This window comes from Lemur catta, chromosome 10, assembly GCF_020740605.2.
Source record: "Lemur catta isolate mLemCat1 chromosome 10, mLemCat1.pri, whole genome shotgun sequence".
In the NCBI taxonomy this organism is placed as follows: Eukaryota; Metazoa; Chordata; class Mammalia; order Primates; family Lemuridae; genus Lemur; species Lemur catta.
The window spans coordinates 9,838,053-9,863,009 of NC_059137.1; the positions used below are offsets into that span (position 1 = coordinate 9,838,053).

Below are 24,957 nucleotides of genomic sequence, written 5' to 3' on the forward strand. Positions count from 1 at the left end.
CTCACAGCAACCTCAGACTCCCGGGCTTAAGCGATCCTACTGCCTCAGCCTCCCGAGTAGCTGGGACTACAGGCATGAGCCACCATGCCCGGCTAATTTTTTTGTATATATATTTTTAGTTGGCCAGATAATTTATTTCTATTTTTGGTAGAGACGGGGTCTCACTCTTGCTCAGGCTGGTCTCGAACTCCTGACCTCGAGCGATCCACCCGCCTCGGCCTCCCAGAGCTAGGATTACAGGCGTGAGCCACCGCGCCCGGCCCCCCATAGCACTTTATTGCTCCATTTTACTACTTACAGTGTTATGTTTTGTGTGATAGCAAATATGTCTGTCTCCATCATTAGACTACAAGCTTCTTGAGGGCCAGATTCATTCCCTGTTTATTTTTTTATTTTCCACAGTTTTAGAACACTGCCTTTATATGTGATAGACAATCAATAAAGGTTGGTTGAATCAAACTGTATGTTGCTTTACAACAAATATTTCTTTAAATGGCTCCTTGTGTCAAGTACTATTCCCTGTCGGTGGTGCCAGGGGTAGAATTAGATACTCCTCTCTGCCTTTGAGGTACTCTCAATATAGTAAGGGAGATAAAGAGGTAAACAAGTGCTATAGTAGAGTACTTCCTAGGGTGTTGGCAAACATAGAAGAAGCAGCATCTAATGCTGGAGCCAGAGATGATTTCACAAAGGGGGAACATTTGGGAGGATGAGCAGGGTTTAGGTAGATGAAATGGGAAGGAAAGAACATGCAAGCAGAACAAATGCCATGTATATACTGTAATCTAAAAGAACATGACTGTTTCAGAGAACTTGAAGTGGTATGGTGTGGCTGGAGGTATTGCTAGGAAGATAGGAAGAGGCTGATAAACTTGCATTTTTATCTTTCAGGTAGTACACAAACACTTTGAAATGTTTATATTTTAGAGGAAAATCAGATCATACTGTGACTTTGTAATATTGTTTAAAATGTAGCTAATAATGGGAGGGGCGAGGGCTGTGGTAGGGCTGTAGCTCATGCCTGTAATCCCAGGCCAAGGTGGGAAGATCAAAAATCATTTGAGCCAGGAGTTTGAGACCACCCTGGGTAACATAGCTAGACCTGATCTCTACTTAAAAAAATAATAATAATAATAAAAATAAATAAAATGTAGCTAATGAAAAAGAAAAGTAGATTTAATAAAACTATTATAGGGATACACTGTTGTGTGTGGTAGGAATATGACAAAATCATGACATGGAGTTTGGGAAACACTGTCACAGAGGAATATTCTTGAGGAATTCTTAAGGACAGTGACAGTAGGTTTTAGAAATATTATTCTGGCAGCATTGTGAACCATGGATTGGAATGGGACAAAAATGTCCTAGAAGCGCTAGGCCAGGAGACACATTGTGAGACTCTGGGTAAGGCAGTGACAAGTGATTGTGGTGTTAGAGAGGAAATGAAGAAGGTGTAATAGCAGATTAGGTTTAGGTTATGAGGAAGACAGTAGTTCAGCTTAATCTCTTAGTTTCTGGCAAGGATTACTTAGTAAATACTATAAGATTATGGAATGTGGGGAGTTTGGCTTGGGCCATATTGAGTTTGAGATGCTTCCAAGTTAAGACATTGAGATAAAGATGTCCAGAAGACTGTTTGATACCCATGTCAGTTAGACAACAAGTATTTATTGATTGCTAAATATGCTCCAGTGTTCTAATAATATTAAACTCAGGAGAAAGATCTAGACCAGTGGTTTTCAACTGGTGACAGTTTTGCCCCCCAGGGGATATTTGGCAGTGTCTGGAGACATTTTTGGTTGTCTCAGCTGGAGAGGGGGTTGCTGTGGATATCTAGTAGGTGTATAAGTTAGAGATGTTGTTAGACATCCTGTAATGCTGTGGTCTCCAATCCCCAGACTGTGGACTGATACCGGTCCGTGGCCTGTTAGGAACCAGGCCATACAGCAAGATGTGAGGGGTGGGTGAGCAGAAGCTTCTTCTGTATTTACAGCTGCTCCCCATTGGTCCTCCCCCAACCTCAGTCTGTGGAAAAATTGTCTTTCACGATACCAGTTCTTTGTGCCAAAAACGTTGGGGACTGCTATTGTAATGCACAGGACAGCAGCACCCTACAACAAAGAATTACTTCCATTCTCAACTTATTCAGATTAAGATGCTAAAGTATCATTAAGCTAGACTCATTTTGTGGTCTAGCCTGAAGATACAGATGTTACTTTCTGGATTGCAAGGTTGTGAATATCATTGTCATCTCGGTTTCTATTCCTCATTCCCAGTGATTTGTATTATAGTAGAGATTTTTTATAAAGACTAAGCTATAACTTTTCATGGATTTTTATTTCTTAAGCTAAGAGTATTTTATAAATGCCAGTATATAAATGTAAATAAAGGAAATATGTGTTAGATGTAAAGATCAGGTAAACAAAGAATTAAAAAAATTTAAAATCCAGTATATTTGAGGAGCAAGAGGGAACAGAGAGACAGCAGAGAATAGAATGGAACTGTGAACAAGTATCTTGAGAAAAATGTGGAGAAGAGAAATAGGAATCTCCTAAGAAGGGGGATCATGAATCCCTTCTTACTCAAGGATTAGGAATTAATTGGGCATGATGGGGAGAAAGGGGTGTAGTTTGCCCTAAATTTGGGATAAGATTGAGAATCTTGCCTCAATGACTGTTTTGGAACAGTAAGAGAAGCCATGCTTCCTGCAAACCAAGCAGCAGAACAAAGCTGTGAAGAGTTTGGGAGGAGAGGTGGCTGTGTCTTGCCCATGGTAAGGCTGGGCTCTTTGAGGCCACTGTATGTGTATTTGGCTGACCTATGTAGGGTTTATACTAAAATTTCATAGACTTTTCTTATTTTTGTGTGTGCTTATTAGGGCTTTATAAGCTACTGCTGAACTGAAGAGATGAGAGGCAATGGTTTTGGCTTAGAGACATAGCTCTCTAAATCCTCAGTTGGGATCTGCAGAAAGTAGCAGTCACAGGAGGCAGCTATAATTTTATTCTTGTTAGTGTGCCCGGCCACTGGTTGAAGGATGCTCCTAAATAGTTTACATGTGTTCTCCAGACAGTCAGCTTTTGAGATGGACAGGGTTTCACAGTGATGTTCTTCAGTTTATGGTTGACTGTTATTTTCAGGTCAGCACTTGGGATATGGGCCCTGGTGACTTGCAGTTCAGGAGGGATGATGAGCTGGGAGAGCCAGTTACATGTGGGTGAAAATTCTGGTACATTGAAATATGGAAACCATGCAGTCTCTCAGGAATCTGTGTTGTGATTAGTTTCAAATTTTTCAATAAATAATTTGATTTGTTCCAAAAAGGATATAAGGTGGTTTACAAAGATGCTTTCAATATAGCAAGATAAATTACAATCTGAATAAGTAAGAAAAATAAGATAGAATAAAGATAGAAAACCAAGATGGAGCCAGCTATTTTACTATTCTTAAAAGTAAGAATAATATGTAAAATAAAAGCTGTGATGACCAGGTTACTTAGAGATTCTAGAAGCCTGCAGAAAGATAGATGCTGATCAGTGTCTCTCACTACAGGTTGATGACATGATATGAAAGTGCAATTTTGGGAAAAGCAATTGGGAAAGGAGGGGTAGGGTGAGGACAAGCTCTGTAGAAGACAGTCTGGCATAATTTAGCATGGAATATACAGTCATTTTTGTTGTTGTTTGAGCAATAATATTTTAATAATTGATCTTTGTAGAGTTGTACACAGTGGAGGCCCCAAGTTTATAGGTTGCAAATAATTTCACGAAGGTGGCCAAGTTGAGAGATCAACATTGTAGGGAATAGAGAACTTTCTCTCTCAGAGATGTATTATGGAACGAATGAATGATGAGCTTCTTTGGGGGCTTGTATCAGAGGATATGTTGGGGAAAAATATTCAAATTTTATTCACGGTATGGGCTCTGACTCTCACTTGTGGAAGTTTAGGCCTATTCTTAAAAGACATGGAATCTTAAAGGGAGTGTGAATGGGACAAATAACTGACAACATGCAGGCCCCATGGAGAACAGACTTGGAAACAAACAGAAAATTCTGCCCATTCTTGTACAGATTATAGCAAAGACTTCTACAAATACCTTGGTGGTGGTGGAATTCGTTGAGGAGGTTTGGTGACTGCACATGAAAAAATATTACAAATCTTAATATTAATTGAGCAAGGCATTATACCCAAGGAAGGTGGGTGAGGTCCTGAGATAGGTACTTTGAAGCATCATTGTATTAATTTTTAAAATTGTACAGTATTAGAAAAAATATTTTCAGAGTATTAATTGTTGCTATGAAGTTAACCTGAAAAGAGCAGTCAGTGCTTTTTATTCTGGCAAGATGAGGAGAAGGGAGATGGTGATGAAAGACTCTAAAAAAATGCAGGCCACACAGGCTCAGTGGCTCACACCTTATAATTGCAGCACCTTGGGAAGCCGATGTGGGAGGATCACTTGAGGCCTGGAGTTTGAGGTTGGAGTGAGCTATGATTGCACCACTGCACTCCAGCCTGCACAACAGAGTGAGACCCTGTCTCTAAAAAATATAATAAATAAATAAATAAATATATACAGGCTAAACATTGAACTATTCATCAGTTTCTGGTATATTTGTCTTTTGGAACTACCCTTAAGCTAGATGGAAGTGAGTTCACTTAAGAAAAAATGCGAATAGTATATTGTAAACTTTGGATGCTAATGATTATAGGAATAATAAATATATATCGTAGATCTAATGGATTATTAATAGAAGTAGGATGCTGTCTACCATTGATCTTTTGAAATCAGCTGGAAGCACAACCATCTATCCACAAGGACTAGATTAAGTGGTTGTGGTTAAGGTGGTGATTATTATTTTTTAATAGGTAATACATATACTTTTTATTATTTTTGTTTTTTTAGAGACAGGGTCTTGCTCTGTTGCCCAGGCTGGAGTGCAGTGACAGAATCATAGCTCGCTGCAGCCTCAAACTTTTGAGCTCCAGGAATCCTCCCACTTCCTGACTAGCTAGGACTACAGGTGCACACCACCACATCTGGCTAATTTCTAAATTTTTTTTAGAGATGGGATCTTGCTGTGTTGCCTAGGCTGGTCTTGAACTCCTGGCCTCAAGGCATCCTTCTACCTCAGCCTCCCAAAGAACTGGGCTTACAAGCATGAGACACTGTGCTTGGCCTTTTTTTTTTCTTTTTAAAGAAGCAATTAGTGATTGCTTTGGGCTGTGGGGTGCAGGTATGGGGAAATAGTGATTGCCAGTGGGTATATGGAGTTTCTTTTGAGGGTGATGAAATGTTCTAAAATTGATTATGGTGACTGATGGTTGCCAACCTTATGAATATAATAAAAACCGTTGCATTTTGTACTTCAAAGGGATGAATATTATGGTATGTGAAATATATCTCAAAAAAGTTGTTGAAAAATTGTATTCCTGGTCCTCACTCTCCAAATCAAACCTAAGCAAATCAAAATGTGTTCATGAAAGAAATAATTGGTAAGCTGGACTTCATCAAAATTAAAAATTTTGCTCTGTGAAAGACCCCGACTAGAGGATGAGAGGACAGTCCACAGACTGGGAGAAATTATTTGCAAAAGACATATCTGATAAAGAACTGTTATCCAAAATATACAAAGAGCACTTAAAACTCAACAATAAGAAAATGAACAATCTGATTAAAAAATGGTCAAAAGACACCTCACCAAAGAAGATATACAGGCTGGGTGCCATGGCTCATGCCTGTAATCACAGCACTTTGGGAGGTTGACATGGGAGGATCCCTTGAGGCCAGGAGTTCAAGACCAGCCTGGGCAACACAGTGATACCCTGTCTCTACAAAAAGTAAAAACAAAGGAAAAAATTTGGCAGTCTTCCTGTGCATGCGTATAGTCTTAGCTGCTTGGGAGGCTGAGGCAGGAGGATTGCTTGAGCCTAGGAGTTTGAGGCTTCTGTGAGCTATGATTGTGTCACTGCACACACCAGCTTGGGTGAGAGAGTGATACCCTGTCTCAAGAAAAGAAAAAAGATACACAGATGACAAGCATATGAAAAGATGCTTTGCATCATATGTCATTATGGAAATGCAAAGTAAAACAAAAATGAGATACCACAACACATGCTTAATAGCATGGCCAAAATCCAGAACACTAACAACAGCAAATGCTGATGAAGGTTGTGGAGCAACAAGAACTCTCTGGTGGAGATGCAAAATGGTGGAAATGCAAAATGGTACAGCCACTTCGGAAGACAGTTTGGCAGTTTTTTACAAAACTAAATATACTTTTACTATGTGATTCAACAATCTTGCTCCTTGGTATTTACCCAAATGAGTTGAAAACTTATTTCTACACAAAAATCTACATTTAGGTATTTATAGCCACTTTATTCATAATTGACAAAACCTGGAACTTTTGTGACCTTCATCTTTGTGAGTCTCAGTCTTACGTAAGTCAAGTGAAAGACCATCTTTCAATATAAGTTAAGGCTCAGAGTTCAGTAACATTGTTTCAGTCACCAGTATCTGTTCCTGTTATGAATAATGAGTGTATTATATGGAAGGACTACAGATTTGTTTGTTGAAGCATAGGGGTTGTGGGGAATACAGCACAAGGAGGAGCTAGCCTCTCAAGGATTCAAGGCCAGAAGAACTCCAGGCCAAAAGGAAGATCTTGCCTTTAAGGTGCCATTTGAAGATGAAGAACTTATCCTAGGAATAAGGACAAACCCATCTTATTTTGAAGTTTTCTGTTTTGCTAATATAGGAAATGAACACTTCCGTTTCCTCTCATTTTCTTTAGGAAGCCTTTTTTCCTCCTCTTCCCTTTCCCATTGTGAGTTCTCACTTATATATGCCTCTGTGTAGCTATTGTTATAGCTATCACTGTTAAAATGAGTCTCATATATTGAACAGATTGTAGCCTTTAGATTCCTTAATATTTAAAATAATTTATTTCTGCTTGTTAGTTTATTTTCTCCTTTCTGGGCAGACCTATCGGGACTAGGCATGGTGGCTCACGCCTGTAATCCCAGCACTTTGGGAGGCCAAAGCTGAAGGATCACTTGAGGCTAGGAGTTCAAGATGACCCTAGGAAACATAGCGAGAACCCATCTCTACAAAAAAATAAAAGAATTAGCTAGGCATAGTGATACACGCCTGTAGTCCCTGCTACTTGGGGGGCTGAGGTGGAAGGATTGCTTGCGTCCAGGAGTTTGAGGTTACAGTGAGCTATGATCTGGCCACTGCACTGTAGCCTGGGTGACAGAGTGAGACCTTGTATCTAAAGATAAAAAAGAAAAAAAAATCTAGTAGGTCTCTCTGGCAATAGTACAAGCTGGTCTCAGGTGGAAAGAAGGTTCCCCTGCAGTTTCCTATGTATAGCAGGAATATATACTTGCTTTTTGAGAATGCTATTGTGAGAATCATTTGCTTTCTATAAAATTTGTTGGTTTGAGTGCTTTCAGAGGACAAATATTTTTGAATGCAGACATTTAGAGTTCTTTTTGAGAAATAGAGGGACTCCTCAATTTTAGGTTTGCGTTTTGTAATTAGTTCCAGTTAACCTTTTCATTTTGAGATAGTTATGGATTTACATGCACTTGTAAGAGGTAATACACAGAGATCCGAAACATCCTTTATCCAGTTTCCCCCGTAGTAACATTTTGTACAACTATAGTACAATACCACTACTAGGATATTGACATTATTGATATAATCCATGATCTTGTTCATATTTCTCCAGTTTTACTTTATTTATGTGTGTGTTTAGCTCTAGGCAGTTTTATTACCCATAGTCTCATGTATCCAACACTATATTCAAGATACAGAACAATTCCTTTACCATGAGAATTCCTCTTGTTGTCTTTTTATAGCCACACATACTTACTTCCTGCTGTTCCTAGCTCCTGGACCCCTGGTAACCACTAATCTGTTCTTCATTTCTATAATTTTACCATTTGAACAATGTTATATAAATGAAATCATATAATTTATAATTTTTTAGGATAGGTTTTTTCCACCCAGCATAAATACCTTGACATTAATCCAAGTTGTTATGTAGCAATAATTCATTTCTTTTTATTGCTGAGTAGTATTCTGTGGAACAGTGTGTTTAGCTGTTTATTCATTGAAGGACTTCTGATTTGTTTCTAGTTTTTGGCTATTATGAATTAATGTTCTGTGAATATTTGTGTATAGATTTTTGTGTGAACATGTTTTTATTGCCAAGAATACAATTGCTGAGTCATATGGTAAGTGCATGGTTTGCAATTTACTTTTTTTTTTTTTTGGAGACAGAGTCTCGTTCTTTTGCCCTGGCTGGAGTACCGTGGCGTCAGCCTAGCTCACGGCAACCTCAAACTCCTGGGCTTAAGCAATCCTTCTGCCTCAGCCTCCCGAGTCACTGGGACTATAGGCATGCGCCACCATGCCCGGCTAATTTTTTCTTTTTTATTTTTTTGGGTTAAGACTTGTCCAACCAGCTAATTTTTTGTATATATTTTTAGTTGTCCAGATAATTTCTTTCTATTTTTTAGTAGAGACGGGGGTCTCGCTCTTGCTCAGGCTGGTCTCAAACTCCTGACCTCGAGCGATCCTCCTGTGTCGGCCTCCCAGAGTGCTAGGATTACAGGCGTGAGCCACTGCACCCGGCCTGCAATTTACTTTTTTTTTTTTTTTTTTAATATTTTTGTGTCATCCTTGTGCAGGGGCCATGCTAATCTCTGTATCGTTCCAATTTTAGTATATGTGCTGCTGAAGTGAGCACTGCAATTTACTTTTAAAATTAGCAGTTAGAAACCTTTTATCATCAAAATTATTTATTTATTTATTTTTTGAGATAGAGTTTCTCTGTGTTGCTCAGGCTAGAGTGCAGTGGCATCAGCCTAGCCCACTGCAACCTCAAACTCCTGGGCTCAAGTGATCCTCCTGCTTCAGCTTCCTGAGTAGCTGGGGCTACAGGTGTGGGCCATGAACGACACAGGGCTAGTTTTTTCTGTTTTTAGTAGTGACGGGGGCTCGCTCTTGCTCAGGCTGGTCTTGAACTCCTGAGCTCAAGTAATCTTCTCTCCTTGGCCTCCAACAGTTCTAGGATTACAGGTGTGAGCCACCACACCCAGCCTAAAATTATTTACTCTTACATTTCTTTTTTCTTTCTTTTTTTTTTTTTTGGTGAAAAGCATCATTTTATAGTTCCTTGTAAAGCCATCTGTCTCCTAGAACCTATTGTCTCTGTAGCCAGGGAGCTTGCATTTTGCAGTAGTCATATCATTGTATCAGTCTTATGCATTATGAACTCTGTGAAAGCTGACAGAACTCTAACCCTTTAACCCTAGAATCAATCACAGGGTAGTTTCCTTTCTTGTCAAAAAGTACACTTAGGCCAGACGCGGTTGCTCATGCCTGTAATCTTAGCACTTTGGGAGACTGAGGTGGGAGAATTGCTTGAGGCCAGAAGTTTGAGACCAGGCTGAGCAAGAGTGAGACCCCATCTCTACCAAAAATAGAAAAATTAGCCAGGCATGATGGCACAGGCCTCTAGTCCCAGATACTTGGGAGGATCATTTGAGCCCAAGAGTTTGAGGTTACAGTAACCTATGATGACACCACTACACTCTACCTTGGGTGACACAGCCAGACTTTGTCTCAAAAAAAAAAAAAACCCCAATATATTTATATATATATAAAATATACATATACTTAGTGTAAGTATTAGTCTTTTGTATTTTTTTGTGTTTGATCCTTAGTTTTAATATTGTAGTAAATGTTTGCATTTTATTTTCTTTAACAGCGGCTATGTGACTATGTTTGTGACCTCCTCTTGGAAGAGTCAAATGTTCAGCCAGTATCAACACCAGTAACAGTGTGTGGAGACATACATGGACAGGTAAAATTTCATTAGCAGATTTTTAGGTTTTGTACTGTCCATGATCCATATGTCTTTCTACTTGTGCTGCAAAATTAAAATGATGATGACAACAACAACAAAATAACGGCTGGTGGTAAGCTAGGTTGCCTCAGTCTCTGTGACACTAATGATTCCTGATTTACTGTTTTGGTGAATAAAAGCAATGGTTAAATTATTTATAGAGTTTGTTGAGATTACATTTGTGAAGTGAATAGAATGCAATATTATTGTTCTGGGGAATGGCTGGGGTGGGATGGGAGCGCTGAAGAGATAGAACACAAACATGGACTGCTGATAATAATTATGATTAATAGGAGATGTTTTAGTTTTTGGCATTTTTTTCATTCAATTTATTTTTATTCTATTCATTTCATATATTGTTGAAAATTTATCATTTCTTTAGTGGGAATGAGAGTAACAAAGCTTCAGAAAAATAAAATTGTTGGTATATGACTTCACAGCAAATTATTGATAGAATGAGATGGATTTTTGTTTGTTTGTAATAATTTCAAAGCAGATACAGGAGGGGCACACCTCATCTTTAGACTCTGTTGTCAGTGTTTAGCCTCGTTGAAACCTTATGTGTATCTGTAGAATTTTTCAGTGGGAAATGAAAGCCGAACAGATTACTTATAGCCTGCTGTATACATATTATACAATGTAGTTGGGGCTATAAGACCTATAATACATTGTGAACAATATAGTATTTATGGATGCTTACAGGACTTATTGTCATCTGTGCAGTTTCCTTGCATTAAATGTGACTGCATAAAGGAGCAGAAATGTGTGTACATTGGCTCTGATTAGGGGCTGCTCCGTGAGTGAAGTCCTGTTTTGGTTATTTATAGAACTATTTTCTTTTTGGTTTTTCAAGGCGTTTTCTGGATGGTTGAGGTTATAATAAATCTGACATCTGCATGTCATCACCTCATAAATAGAGGCCCTATTATATCGTCCTTGATCTGTTAAAATTACAGTTCTTTAAAGTAAGTAGCCTTTAGGAATGGATTTCTTAAAATTTTCATGTAACTTCTCTCCAAAAGTGTAATAAACATTTGCATTTTGCTAACATAAAGGATATTAATATAAGCAGTGCCTTAACACATTCCCCAAAACTGGAATAAACCAAGCAATGTTTTCCCCTGATTATCATGTTAAAATTGAAGGATTACTTGTGTTATCAAGGACTTTTTAATATATGAATTACAGCCATGATCAAGGGTCAGGAAGGTAGAGACAACATGAAAGTACGAAAATAAATTAAAATCATAAAATTGAACTTCTATATTATATAAACCTTGTGTTGTATGTATAATTCTTACTAACATTTATCTTGTGTTTTGAGGTTAACAGAGTACTTTTTCACATATTCTATGTCAAATTTTTATAAGAGCCCTCACAGATAGGATTATTTTGTGGAGAATGAAAGTGAAACGGAAACATTGAAGAATTAATACAAACTCACACAGCCACTAAAGGGCAGACCAAGATTTGAAACTCATTTTGGTTCCTGTTGCACATGTTATTTTAAGACTGCCACCAGACTGTGGATGTTGTTTCTCTTGTACTTGACCCTTAAAAACAATTGCTAATCAAAAATATGGAATTTGAGCTTCTAAACATCTGCTGACTGATTAAATCTGTACCCTTTGGGACTTATCTTCCCCTTGCGCCAGTTCTAGAATTGCAAGATTGGGTTATGAGTGTCAGTAAACATGTTGGCGAGCATGTAGTGCTGAGAAGCATTGAAGCAAGGTAATCTAGTGAGGAGTTATAGCTTGCAGTGTCAGATATAGCTTGATTTAAATCCCTTCTTGGCTATATATAGCTATTTAAGAAGCCACTTCAGCTAGCTCACAAATGTGGTAAATGTGGCCTACGGGACCCTTGGGTCCCGAAGGTTGGTACAAAAACAATGGAAGGTAAAACTGCTGGTGCCTCAGTGTGAATCAAGAGAGTGACACCAGACTGTGCTGATTGTCACTGTATTTTTCACCAACATATGTGCACAGTAAAGTAAGATGCCAGTTTCCTTTAAGAATGTCCTTGAAGAAGTAGCAAATATTAATTTTCTTAACTCTCAACCCTATATACCTTGTTCAAAAAATCTGTGTGTTGAAATGGAAAGTATGTATAAACCATATCTGCTGATGTGTACTGAAGAAAGTTTACTCAAGGAAAAGTACTTGTGAAATTCTTTGAGTCATGAGCTGAAGTACATGCTTTTTTGTGGAACACTATTTTTACTTGAGGGAATGAATGACAACCTCTGGTTATTTAGAGTTGGGTATTTGGCAACCATTTTTGCAAAGGGAAGTGAGCCAGTCATTTCAAGGAAAACAGTTCACAGTATTTGTTGCCAAAATTTTAGTTTATTAATGAAAAATTGGAATTTTGGAAAATTTGAGTCCACCACCATGGGACTAATAGTTTCTGATACCTTAAGACCTTTTTTGAAATGTGGCTGGGTGTGTGGTGCCTCATGCCTATAATCCCAGCACTTTGGGAGGTTGAGGCAAGAGGGTTGCTTGTGACCAGGAGTTCAAGACCAACCTGAGCAACATAGGGAAACCCATCTCTACAAAAAACAAAGAAAATTAGCGGGATTTAGTAGAGTGTGCCTGTCGTCCCAGCTCCTCAGGGGGCTAAGGTGGGAAGATTGCTTGAACCCAGGAGTTCAGGGTTGTAGTGAGCTATGATTGTGCCACTGCACTTCTACCTGGGCAACAGAGGGAGACCTGTCTCCTAAAAAAAAGAAAAAAAAAATACTTTTCTGAGATGAGATGAGTGGTGATATTAACCAATATGTTTTTTTGATGATGATAATGAAATGACATTTTTTTTAAAGTACCACTCAGTAAGATATACCAATCTAACAGGGTATGAAAAGATCACTGATAATGGTTTCAGATTTCGTATTACAATTAACCTTTAAGTTTCTTAAACTGCCACTTGTCAAGTTTTGGCATAGTATTAAAAGAAGAATATGTACAATTATCTGAAAATGTTATAAAAAATCCTCCTTTTTATAACTACATGTCTGTGTGAAGCTTGATTTTCTTCATATACTTTACTCAGTATATCCCAACAAATTGACTACAGAGGCATCAGATTATGAGACTCTAGCCATGTTCTATTTAGCTGGACATAAAAGAGATTTGCAAAAATTTAAAACAATGTCAAATCTCTTCTTGCAAATTTTTTTTTTTTTTGGAAAACAGTTAATTTGTCATTAAAATGTTCGTTACTATTTAATGAGTATGTTATTGATTGTTAAAAATTAATATTTAAAAAATTCTCAGTTTTAATTTCTCCTGTGGTAAGTACTGATTTGTATAACCTACATAAACAAAAGCTTTTTGGGGACCTCTAATTTTTAAGACTACAAATGAGTCCTGAAACCAAAAAGTTTGTGAACTACTGATTAGTCTGGCTGTTTCCTTGCCTCTGATGATGTAGTAAAAATCCACTTCTCAGGATTGTTTTTGGTTTAAAATGAGAACATTTACAGAATGTCTGAGATATGAAAAACATACAGTGGATGGTAGATATTATTTATGAAATGATGAAGTAGGCTTCCAGCAATGTAGGGTCATGGTAATTGTTTGCCAGGGTTCTTGGTAAATGTTTATTATGTTAATGAATTTTGGATAAAACTTCTAATATGGAGTAGGAACTATGGGTCACTGATGCGGAATATTTAATTATCTATCTGTATATTTATCTGGTAAATAGAAACTTACAAAGCTTTTGTTCAATAATAGATTTCTATAAACATCAATAGAAAAGTTTAAAGATACTCCTTCTACCATACTTTTACAAAAGCAGCTGACTTATAAAACTTTTAATGTTCCCTTCCTGACTTTATGTGTATACATATTCATTATTTTACATAGTAGGATTTTGTCATTGTGTTATAGGTGTAGTTTATGTTCTGTTTTTTCACTAATTAGTTTTTCCATTTTGCTGTATAGTTTTCATCATAATCATTATTCATGATGACCTAAGGTCCTTGAGTTGGTAGATCATAATTTAAGATATTCATTTATGTTGATCATGAAGGTTTTTTTTATTATAAATGGTGTCATTTTTTAATGTTTACGTAGCATTTTGATATTTTTCTCCTTTAGGATATGGTCACAGAAGTAGAATTACTAGGCCAGAGTTTATAAACATTTTAATAGGTTTTGAAATGTTTTGACAGATTGCTTTCTAAAAAGATTATAGCTATATGTTATGGGAAGATATATATGTATGTATTTCTTTTTTACTGCTGTACTGTTTATATATAAATGATAAATGATACACAGACACCCCCTATACATACATCTGTAGGGTAGGAAGTATATTTTATTTCATAGAGAGCAACTCCACACAATACAAAGGGGCAGCAAATATTTTGAACAAATAATATACCACTCAAATGAAATTGGACAGTTTTATTTATTTGCTTGCTGATTTTAAGACGATAGACACATTTTATTTTAAGCTTCCTAAAGTTTTTTTGGTATGAGAAGTAATGATTTTCTAGACTTATGAAACATTATAAAAATATTGCTTTATTTCTTTCAGTAGTTAACATTTAAATTTCAGTTTCGTTCACTGTGATTAAGATTCCTGTGCTCTTTAAGTGTTAGAGTTTAAATGGTAATTTTACACTTTGGGAGGCCAAGGTAGGAGGATTGCTTGAGTCCAGGAATTGGAGAACAGCTTCGGCACCGTGGCAAGACCCCTATCTCTACAAAAAATTTAAAAAATAAACTAAGTGGTAGCTTGTGCCTGTAGTCCCAGCTACTCAGGAGTGAGGAGGCTGAGGTGGGAGGATCACTTGAGCCCAGGAGTTTGAGGCTGCAGTGAGCTATGATCACATTACTGTACTGTAGTATGGGCAACAGACCAAGACCCTGTCGCTCTTAAAAAAAAAAAAGTAATTTTATTTTCAAGTGTAACAGGTAAATGTGTTAGAAATTATTAGTTGTAGTTGGTACAGCGTATTATGTCAATTCCCTTAATCCAAAATCCTTTTTTCATAAAAACTAAACTTTTATTAGAAATTAGGGCTAGGATAATCTAGTTGACAGAATTTTATCAAATGCACAATTTGTCAGATAGCACATTTCAATCAAATAGCTTATGATGACGTATACAATTCTTTGGCTAGGTGCAATGGCTCACGCCTGTAATCCTAGCACTCTGGGAGGCCGAAGTGGGAGGATTGCTTGAAATCAGGAGTTCGAAACCAGCCTGAGCAAGAGTGAGACCCCCCTCCCTACAAAAAGTAGAAAAAATTATCTGGGCATGGTGGTGTGCACCTGTAGTCCCAGCTACTCAGGAGGCTGAGGCAGGAGGATTGCTTGAACCCAGGACTTTGAGGTTGCAGTGAGCTATGATGATGACACCACTGCACTAGTGCATGACAGAGCAAGACCCTGTCTCAAAAAAAAAAAAAAGGAAAAAAAATATACAATTCTTTTTTTAATGATTATTGAGAAGACACTCCATAACTGGAGCCTGAGGGTACATATCGCCAGCTGTAGATTGTAGGAAGATCTGTTCTGCATGACACTGCGAAGTGTCAAGTAAGTTCATTTTTTGAAAAAAATTTCTTACCCGCTTGTATCCTTGTCTTTTGTCTCATTAAAATACATGCTAATATGGGTGGGGATGTTAGGTGACCCTATTGAGAAGTTAGATAACATAAATAACTTCAAAATTCTCAAGAGACAGATGGAGAGATGTATGAAATAAAATGAAAGAGGGAGGCCTGTAACATTAGTAATCTAGGAATGACATGATAACTGTGAGCTTTATTTAGTGCTTTTTGTAGGCTTGGAAACTGTCTGCATGGCAGTTTTGCTTATACTTTATTTCTGCTTATAAAGGTAAATATCTGGAGTCCTCTTAATTAACTGCTTCTTTACACATTTCTTAGTTTTATTATTTTACTCCTTAACAGGGATTTGTAATCAGCGTATATTGCCTTTCTTTTATAGTTTTATGATCTTTGTGAACTATTCAGAACTGGAGGTCAGGTTCCTGACACAAACTACATATTTATGGTATGTAAACACCAGTTATAGCAAATGCTTATTTAAAAATGAAAGGATATGACTTATTAAATGTAAATTGCATAATAATTCATTGCCATGTGACATTATTTAAATATATGAAAACGTGATTCTGTACTTTTCTACATGTTGCTATATCCCCTAGTTAACCAGCTTTAGTAAACTGTACAGATAAGACTGGATTGTAGCTATCAGTAATGGTTGGGTAGAAAAATAGCCCAGAATCACTGGTTTAAGGCATAAATTTTCAATTAATTGTTACATTATGAAACTTTTTGAGCATTCATTTCTGTCTCTTATTAACCTATGAAGGGATAAAGATACACATTTGCTGTTAAGGTAGAGATTTCCTCCTTACTTTTCTTTTAGAATGTAGCATTACTGTTGAACCTTTTCTGAACCCTTTTTATTATTATCCTTCCTTCTGAAAGTTTCTGGGTCACTTTGCTATTCTTTTAGCTATTTTCCCATTGGTGTAATATTGGCCCAGTCAGACACTAATGGAAAGTGTAAATAGTACATCATCATATGCAGTTGTTAAATGCAAAACTAAACCTAGAATGCTGTTATAATTATGGTATTTGCTTTACACAAAAACTGTTTTCTTCAAGTAGGCAACTCTTCTTGTAGTATTAAAATGCTTTTTAAAATTTAAAATTATTTTAGCCAGGTGCAGTAAGTAGCATGTGTCTGTAGTCCCAGCTATGCAGGAAGCTGAGGCCAGAGGATCACTTGAGGCCAGGAGTTCAAGGCCAGCTTGGACATAGCAAGACCCTGTCTCTTAAAAAAAAAAGGAATTAAAAAATATTTTAAATTAATTTTAAAAATTTTGATTCACACATGACCTTTTACTAATATCTACTAATATAAGTAATAGAAAATTGAAAAAATGGTTTTACAGGGAAAATCCTTGAGAGAATTTCAGAGCAGATTCTTGTAGATATTTCCTGAATCATAAGTCAGTTTAGTAGAAACAGTTTATTTTTTTGTTGTTGTTAAAATCCAATCTCCAGATAATTCAATGTGTAATTCTTCATTGGAGTTATTTGCGCTGTGTCTCTGAGTTTTTGCAGTTTGATAAAATTTTAAAATAATATTGTGGCTATTGTGTTGTTTATAACTGTGAACTTTTACTTCACAGGGTGATTTTGTAGACAGAGGTTACTATAGTTTGGAGACCTTCACTTACCTTCTTGCATTAAAAGCTAAATGGCCTGATCGTATTACACTTTTACGAGGAAATCATGAGAGTAGACAGATAACACAGGTGTATGGATTTTATGGTAAGACATTCTATTTCTCTGATTCTGAATATTATTTTACCTTCTTCCTTGGAAAAAAAGCCACACGACTCATACATGTGCTTTATGTATATTTTTTCTGTACTTTCTCACTCCTTAACTCCTCACAATCAATTGAAAATATAAACCTGGAGAGAAGACCGCTGTTAACTTTTTGGTGTACATGTTTATAGATCTGAGCCTCAAGGTGTAGTCCTCAGTTTACCTCATTGGAATCACCTGGGTGCTTGTTAAAAACATTGATTGGTGGCTGGGTGTGATGGCTCATGCCTGTAATCCTAGCACTCTGAGTGGCTTGAGGCAGGAGGATTGCTTGAGACTAGTAGTTCGAGACCAGCCTGAGTAAGAGTGAGACTCTGTCTCTACAAAAAATAGAAAAATTAGCCAGGCATGGTGATACATGCCTTGTAGGCCCTGCTACTTGGGAGGCTCAGGTGGGAGTATCCCTGGAGCCCAGAAATTTGAGGTTGCAGTGTTCTATGATGATACCACTGCACTCTAGCCTGGCAGCAGAGTGAGACTCTCTCAAAAGAAACAAAAAAATTGTTGATTGGTGGGCCCACTGCAGACCTGCTAATCAAAATCTTTTGGGGTGGGACCCTAGAATCTGCTGAAGGACAATGTTTTGCAGAGTCAAGAGAGCCCATTCTAATCTATTTTGTGTACATGTGTGTATGTGTTTATATATCCACATATATCCACATGTACACACTAAAATGGGATCATGACTTTTTTTTTTTACTTAAGGCTATGTTGTGAAAATGAAGTATTTTCACTTCATTAATGTTATTTTTATGGCTGCATCATATCACACCATTTGGATGAACCATAATTGATTTAACCAGTCCCTTTATCATTGGACATTGGTATTGTTCTTAAGCTGCTGTTATACACATCCTTTTACATGTATCTCTGTGTACTCACTGGAGAGAATGCTAGGACCTCAGGGGTCAGAAGCAGAACTCACTCATAAAAAGCAAAAACAGCTGTTTCCATAAAAGTTTTATTTGATTGAAAGTTAAAAAAAATAAGCTTATTAGGAAGTTCTTTGACAGAGATAGACAATAGAACTGTTGAGATTATGAATTTGAATTTTCCTTGAGCACAATTAAGGCAGATATTGAGAGGCTTGGGAATATTAATTTCAGAACTCTTCAGTTTTATATTTTATATTTTGCATCATCTTCTGTCATTGTAAATATAGGCTGAACCCTCTTACTCTTCAATATGTTTGCCATTATCAATCATTAGAGAAATATTGATAATTTATTCTATATATTTCTTATCAATAATTATAAAGTTAGGAGATTAATATTTGTGTCCTTTCTACAAGTTACTTCTGATTTTCATTCACAAGAAGTCATTTGAAATAAATGTTTTTGATTCTTTTGCAAAATAATCAACACTTTGGATGACATACTGTGGTGTTAGCTCAGTAAAAGCAATACCAAGACTAATGTTATATATATAATGTATAGATATATTGACTAATGTTACATATATAATATAAAATATAATGTTATATATAAGACTAATGTTTTATATATATATACCCCCCAACATTTATCAGTGTAGGTCAGAATGGTGAAAAAGAGAGAGGACAGAGGACATTTTGATCAATATGCCTTGACTGAGGAAAATTATAACAGCACAGAATCTAGTATTGAAGTTTCTTATTCCCAAAGCTGTGTTCATCTAGTGGGTGTTATGGTTTTGTTTAATAAGAGGAAGCCCAACAGCTCCCTAGGAAGGAGATAATTTTAGTTATCATAAGACTTAACATTGATTTTAAAGTAATAAAAATGTCCATATATGGCTAATTATATTGGGCCTTTGGTTCACAATGATAAACATATATTGGGCAGTTATTATCAAACCAAGTGCATTGCCTATGTGAAGATTAAAAATACAAGATTCCTGCCTACAAGCTTTAGAGCTTTCTCATGGCAAGTTTACATAAGGATCTTGCTTCACATAGAGATGTAATTTAGAAAATCATGAGGATTGACCATTAACCCTCAATCTTTTTTCTTATGTTATTTTCAGCTGCACTTACGGCAATAGTGGTATGATTTTTTTTTTTTTTTCCAAAATTAAGGAAGAAGCCAAAGGGCAGGACTTCCATGGTGTTAATTGAAAAAAGAGACGTATACCCTGTTAACTGTATAGACAGCACAGTGTTCAATTAGGAATATGTAAGAACATGATTGGCAGTTTGTCCTCAGTGATGACTACAGTTGTTCCTGTTCAAGCTCAAGTATTTATTTAGTTGCACAATTTGCAGAAAATCTTAGAAGAGACAACTTTGACCTGAGAAATGTTGAGATAGGAATTATGCATCCTATAATTAAAGGTCCTCTAATTTGTTTAATTTGATTATTCTGCTGGAATATGGTAGTCACATTAAATAAATTAATCTGTTTAATTCCCTAGTATTAACGTAACTGCCAGTAGCATTTGCAATTATAGAAACAGTAATTTCTATTTAGCTCTTACCTGATACAGCATTTTGGCCAGTACTTCCAGCTGCTTCTTAGGGCCATTCCTGAAATGAAAGCAGGACCGCATCCTTAGAATACACAGTTATGCACCACATAATGTTTTGGTCAATAATGGACTACATATACAATGGTGGCCCCATAATATTATAACAGCTTAAAAATTCCTATTGTACAAATACTTACCATTGTGTTGCTATTCACTTACACTATTGAGTATAGCACTGTGCTGTATAGGTTTGTAGTCTAGGAGCAATAGCCTATACCATATAGCTTAGGTGTATAGTAGGCTGTACCATTTGTCTTTGTGTAAGTACACTCTATTATGTTCGTACAACAATGATATTTTAATTGATGCAGGACTATATATAGTTAAATACTAGTTTTCTTTTTGTTCCTACCAGGACTAAATATGTGTCATAACTTGCCATCCTAGTTTAAGGTAAATTTCTGTTGAAGGCTGCTGTAGTATTGAGTATATTTTTTATTTTGATCAGCAGATTCAGAACTTAATTAATGAGAACTCTTCTATTTGTTTCATAGATGAGTGCCAAACCAAATATGGAAATGCTAATGCCTGGAGATACTGTACCAAAGTTTTTGACATGCTCACAGTAGCAGCTGTAAGTTTAGATTTTTAGAACCTCAAATATTTTCTTGCCAATAACACGTCTGTAATTGTCGTGTCAAATATATTGATATCTTTAGCATTCATTTATGAACGTAGATATGACAGAGTTATATGTTCTTTATTATCCTTTTTTCCTAGTTAATAGATGAGCAGATTTTGTGTGTTCATGGTGGTTTATCTCCTGATATCAAAACACTGGATCAGATTCGAACCATTGAACGGAATCAGGAAATTCCTCATAAAGGAGCATTTTGTGACCTGGTTTGGTCAGATCCTGAAGATGTGGATACTTGGGCTATAAGTCCCCGAGGAGCAGGTTGGCTTTTTGGAGCGAAGGTCACAAATGAGGTAAAGCTAACATTTTTGGAAAAGTAGTTGTTGGTTGCTAATGGGCTGCATAAAGAACTGCAGTGGTCCTAGATAACAAACTTTTAGTCTAGTTTACTCAAACTATCGTGGCTATGGATATCAGATTTCTAGTTTAGTTGTTCATATGTATCTTTCCTTAATGGTTAAATGAGATCACATAGTACAGACACCTACCCCAGCATCTACTTGGTAATATGTATAAAAGATATGTTCCTTTCCTTTAAAATGCTATAGTTAAGTAACAAGATAGCAAGAGCAAGATAGGCAGTTTTTTGGAAGTTCAACTATTTTCAGTTAAGCGCGCACACACACACTGATAACCTTATATTGGGAGGTGCTCTGGCATAATGGAGTCAGAGAACTAGGTTCTGATCCCATCTGTGCAACTTAGGTAAGTTACTTATCCAGTCTGAGCCTTTGTTTCCTTAAGTTGCAAAAGAAGGATAATTAATCTCTTTCAGAATTATTGCAAGAACTACACATACTAAATCCTCAGTAAATGATAGATATTGGTAGCAATATCTTTATTATTAAATCATAAAAACAAAACTTTGTTTCATATCTGATAGTACCTATAGAACACTTTCTTTCAGAAATTTCTAACTAATCATTTCTAACTAATCATGTATGATTTCTACACCTCTACAATTGACTCAGGCCAAAGTGGCTCCATTTGCCTAAACTTATTAAAATTATTGTGGATAATTATAGAGTGGGTTCGATAATCATGAGAACTTTAGTAATAACAGGATATGATACTTTAAATGATTATTTTCTTATATATGCAGGCTGATTTTTTAAATGTACTGAATACTTACAAAGCCCTTCTAAATTGCAGTTTGTTCATATCAACAATTTAAAACTCATCTGCAGAGCACATCAACTAGTGCATGAAGGCTATAAATTTATGTTTGATGAGAAGCTGGTGACAGTATGGTCTGCTCCTAATTACTGCTATCGTTGTGGAAATATTGCTTCGATCATGGTCTTCAAAGATGTAAATACAAGAGAACCAAAGTTATTCCGGGCAGTTCCAGATTCAGAACGTGTTATTCCTCCCAGAACGACAACGCCGTATTTCCTTTGAGGCCTTCGCCCATCCTGCTGACCCATTTTTCTGCCCTCTTCTTACCCCAACTTTCTTGTATTACCCTCTACAATATACTTTTTATTGAGCACTTTGCTGCTGAAATGCTGCCTCTTGCCTTCTTTTTTTAATTTTAAATTATCTAAATTTATTGTTCGTTATGGTGTCTATAGCAATGTTTTTCTATCAGTTTTCTCCCCCATCCCATCCCCACCTTGGACTCATTTGAGAAGACTTGAGAAATGTCTTAATACTCACATTGCTGCATGTAGCTCTTGCTTATTTACTGATCTGGGGAAACAGAATGTGTTTCCTTTTTTTAAAAAGCCAATTGACAGAATACACCGAAGTACTCCTCCTTTTGTATCATTCAGCCTTTTGTTTTAGTTTGGTAAGTTTTAAGAAATTTCAGCAGCAAAGTTGTTATTCAGTGGGCATGATGGACTATAAATGCCTCGAGTTATGTATACTTGTCCCAGATGTAAACTTCATTGTCCTTTGTTGGATGATATTTTAAATGGATATAAAATAAATTGGTCTAAAGGGCTGCCCTCCTTGTTGTGTTTTTAAATTTTAGTTAAAAACTGCTACAGCTTATGACTTTGTACATTATGATAATTGTATTGATCTTTTTTCAGATTCCTTGTATTTTTTAATAAAATAATCTTAAAACCCAGATAGGTTAAGTGTTAGAAATTTTAAACAGCTTACATTGTTAGGTTCAAGTTATTCGCTTTTTTCTTTTTTCTTAATCAGAGTTCTTGACCCTTTGATTATTGAGTTTAAAACTTCAATTGAAATTCAATAATATTTATTTTTTAAAAAATCACTAAACTGTGCCTAAAGAACATAACTGCCATATTAATACTTTGGTTTATATCCTCTATAGTAAGAGAAAAACATTTAATACTTGTAATGCTGATGTGTTCATTTGATACCAGTTGAGTAGAATGTGGTCAATCCAGTTTACAATCTATCATGAGTATCATTGAATAAAATCTATGTACTTTTCCATAGGAATCATTCTTCTCCTACTGTAACACTCACCTTTTACAAAGTGTTCATTTTTAACTGCAACTGGAAAGGTTGAAAAGTCAGGACTCTTGTATTTGTGAATTGTAATCTGAAGCAGATTATTTAAAGTGTAGAAAAAGAAACAAATTGTCCTTTTTTGTAAAGGTCTGTGATACCATATTTTGGCTTTGTGTAAGTAATTTGAATATCCAAAGGGTTGTGATGATCAATTCTTGATATGCAACTGTCCATTTAATAAGGACAAGAGTTCCAGTATCTCTTATGACTGTGGTCATAAATGATGTTGGAATGTACTGTTTTGTGATATAGTTGGTATCCCTTTACTATAATTAATTTTTGTCATTCCAGGAAATCCTTGTGAAACCAGCCAGTTAATAAAGCACTTTAGCATCTGTTCAGGTAGTTTTGAAAACCAACTTTTCCCCTTGAGGATAAGAACTTCCAGGTTACCTAAAAATGCAATAAAAATCTTTATAGTCTAAGCTTCTTGGCACATAGTTTTTCATCAGGGTTTTCTTTTATTGAATGAGCACAATACTGTTTTGATTTGATTTTTTTCCCCAACCACCCAGCTCCTTGTATAGTTTTTAATTGTATAGCTGTATGGAAGAAGTGGCTAAGACATTTGCTGCACACACTTGAACTAATATTGGGTCAGTAGCTTTGTGTTACTGTCCTGACCCCAGTGTAATTCAGGTGGAAAGGTATTTTTTATCTTACAGGGATATGTAGCTATGTATTTTACTAATTGTAAAACACTGGAAATTAATGATGCAGACAACTTGGTGTGGTCTTTGAACAGGTCTCTGCAGGTTTTTTTTTTTTTTTTTTTTTTTGTTGTTGTTGTTGTTGTTTTCTGTTACCATAAATTGTATTTAAGTGCTTGCTTTGCACTGCTTTTAAGTTGTACCAATAAAACCAGTAATCCTCAACCCTCCCTTCCTGTTTGGCACTCCTTAGCTTAGGTTGATACAGTTGTTTTCGTTATCCCTATAAATGTGACTTTTATTTTTAAGTCATGGTGTACTGCCTTTGTTCGTCACTAATTGGTCACGTGCCAATAATATTCTGTCTATTCCTTAACTGCCATCTCTATTTTGCCTGATTTCTCTTCAACTGAATAATGGCTTTTTGCATGGAAAAAAAATAGTTTTTACTATTAGATGTGTAAAGGGAAGAAAGAGTGAATGTATTGGACTTTGTGAGTTGAAAAGGAATTTTTGGATCCCTCTAATAAATAAGGGCTATGTACTATATAGAGTAATCATGTGGTGGAAGATACTTACAAGTCATAGATTTGTAGGCAGGAGAATTTGTTACTCCCTGTGTCTAGGTTGAATGTAAAATCCCTTATGTTGTATTATTGGGGGTAAGAACTATTTTTATTTGCATATGATCTACTTGGTTTCTAATAAAGTGTCCTAGGCTCTAGTGAGAACTGTCTACTTTGAATTGCCATTTACTCCCTTTCCTCATTTGGCTGATATACTCCTGGCTAGCTTTTTATATATAGGTTAATGCATTTCCCTGAAAATTTTCAATACTTTAAATTTGCTCATTTGGGTGTGATCCTAAAAAGCCTGGATCAAGAGTACATCTCATATGCAACCTGCATCAGCTCCTATTCCATCTGGATGTCTAGAACTGTTGGAAGAATTTGATATCTTAAGCCCTGGGTTTTCCTTTTGAAATATGGTTTGAAATATTGTTCATTGCATTAAGATTTGTGTGTAATCTTAGACAAGAGTAATAATAAGATTTTTGCTTTGTAAGCCCCACACCAGGTTTTGGAAAATGCCTGTATTGTGAAAGCAAATCAGGATTCTTTTCAGTGCTTCTTTCATTGTCAGAAATAGGATTGCTTTCTGTCAGCTTCCAGAAAATTGTGTATCTGGAGTCTAAGAGATTTAACAGCAAGAATCCAGATTTTTAAATGTAAATGTTTTTTAAATGCTGATGTCTGTAAAGCACCTTCAGTTCTTTGGATGAAAGGTGCTATATTCCCTCAGTGTAAATTAATAAAAAGATTATAGGAAGTTTGTCAAACAGTAATTTTACCTAATACATA

The 24,957-nt window shown here is 36.1% G+C and overlaps 1 protein-coding gene and 1 non-coding gene across 3 annotated transcripts in view; one reads left to right on the top strand and one right to left on the bottom strand.

The window, feature by feature from the left end:
* PPP6C (protein phosphatase 6 catalytic subunit) overlaps nucleotides 1–24,324 on the top strand; it is a 31,498-nt gene extending 7,174 nt beyond the window's left edge. Inside the window, exons 2-7 of one of the 2 annotated variants that reach the window (XM_045562672.1) lie at nucleotides 9,784–9,879; nucleotides 15,894–15,959; nucleotides 17,110–17,251; nucleotides 20,311–20,390; nucleotides 20,537–20,746; nucleotides 21,606–24,324. In XM_045562672.1, the coding sequence (XP_045418628.1) occupies nucleotides 9,784–9,879; nucleotides 15,894–15,959; nucleotides 17,110–17,251; nucleotides 20,311–20,390; nucleotides 20,537–20,746; nucleotides 21,606–21,854 (843 nt within the window). In that variant the 3' untranslated portion in view covers nucleotides 21,855–24,324. The remainder of the gene's footprint in view (nucleotides 1–9,783; nucleotides 9,880–15,893; nucleotides 15,960–17,109; nucleotides 17,252–20,310; nucleotides 20,391–20,536; nucleotides 20,747–21,605) is intronic. The other variant, XM_045562673.1, reaches the window with a different exon arrangement.
* Nucleotides 8,656–8,760, bottom strand: LOC123646736. The gene has a single exon (XR_006737997.1). It is a non-coding gene; the product is annotated as a U6 spliceosomal RNA (small nuclear RNA).
* Nucleotides 24,325–24,957: the final 633 nt, after the last annotated feature.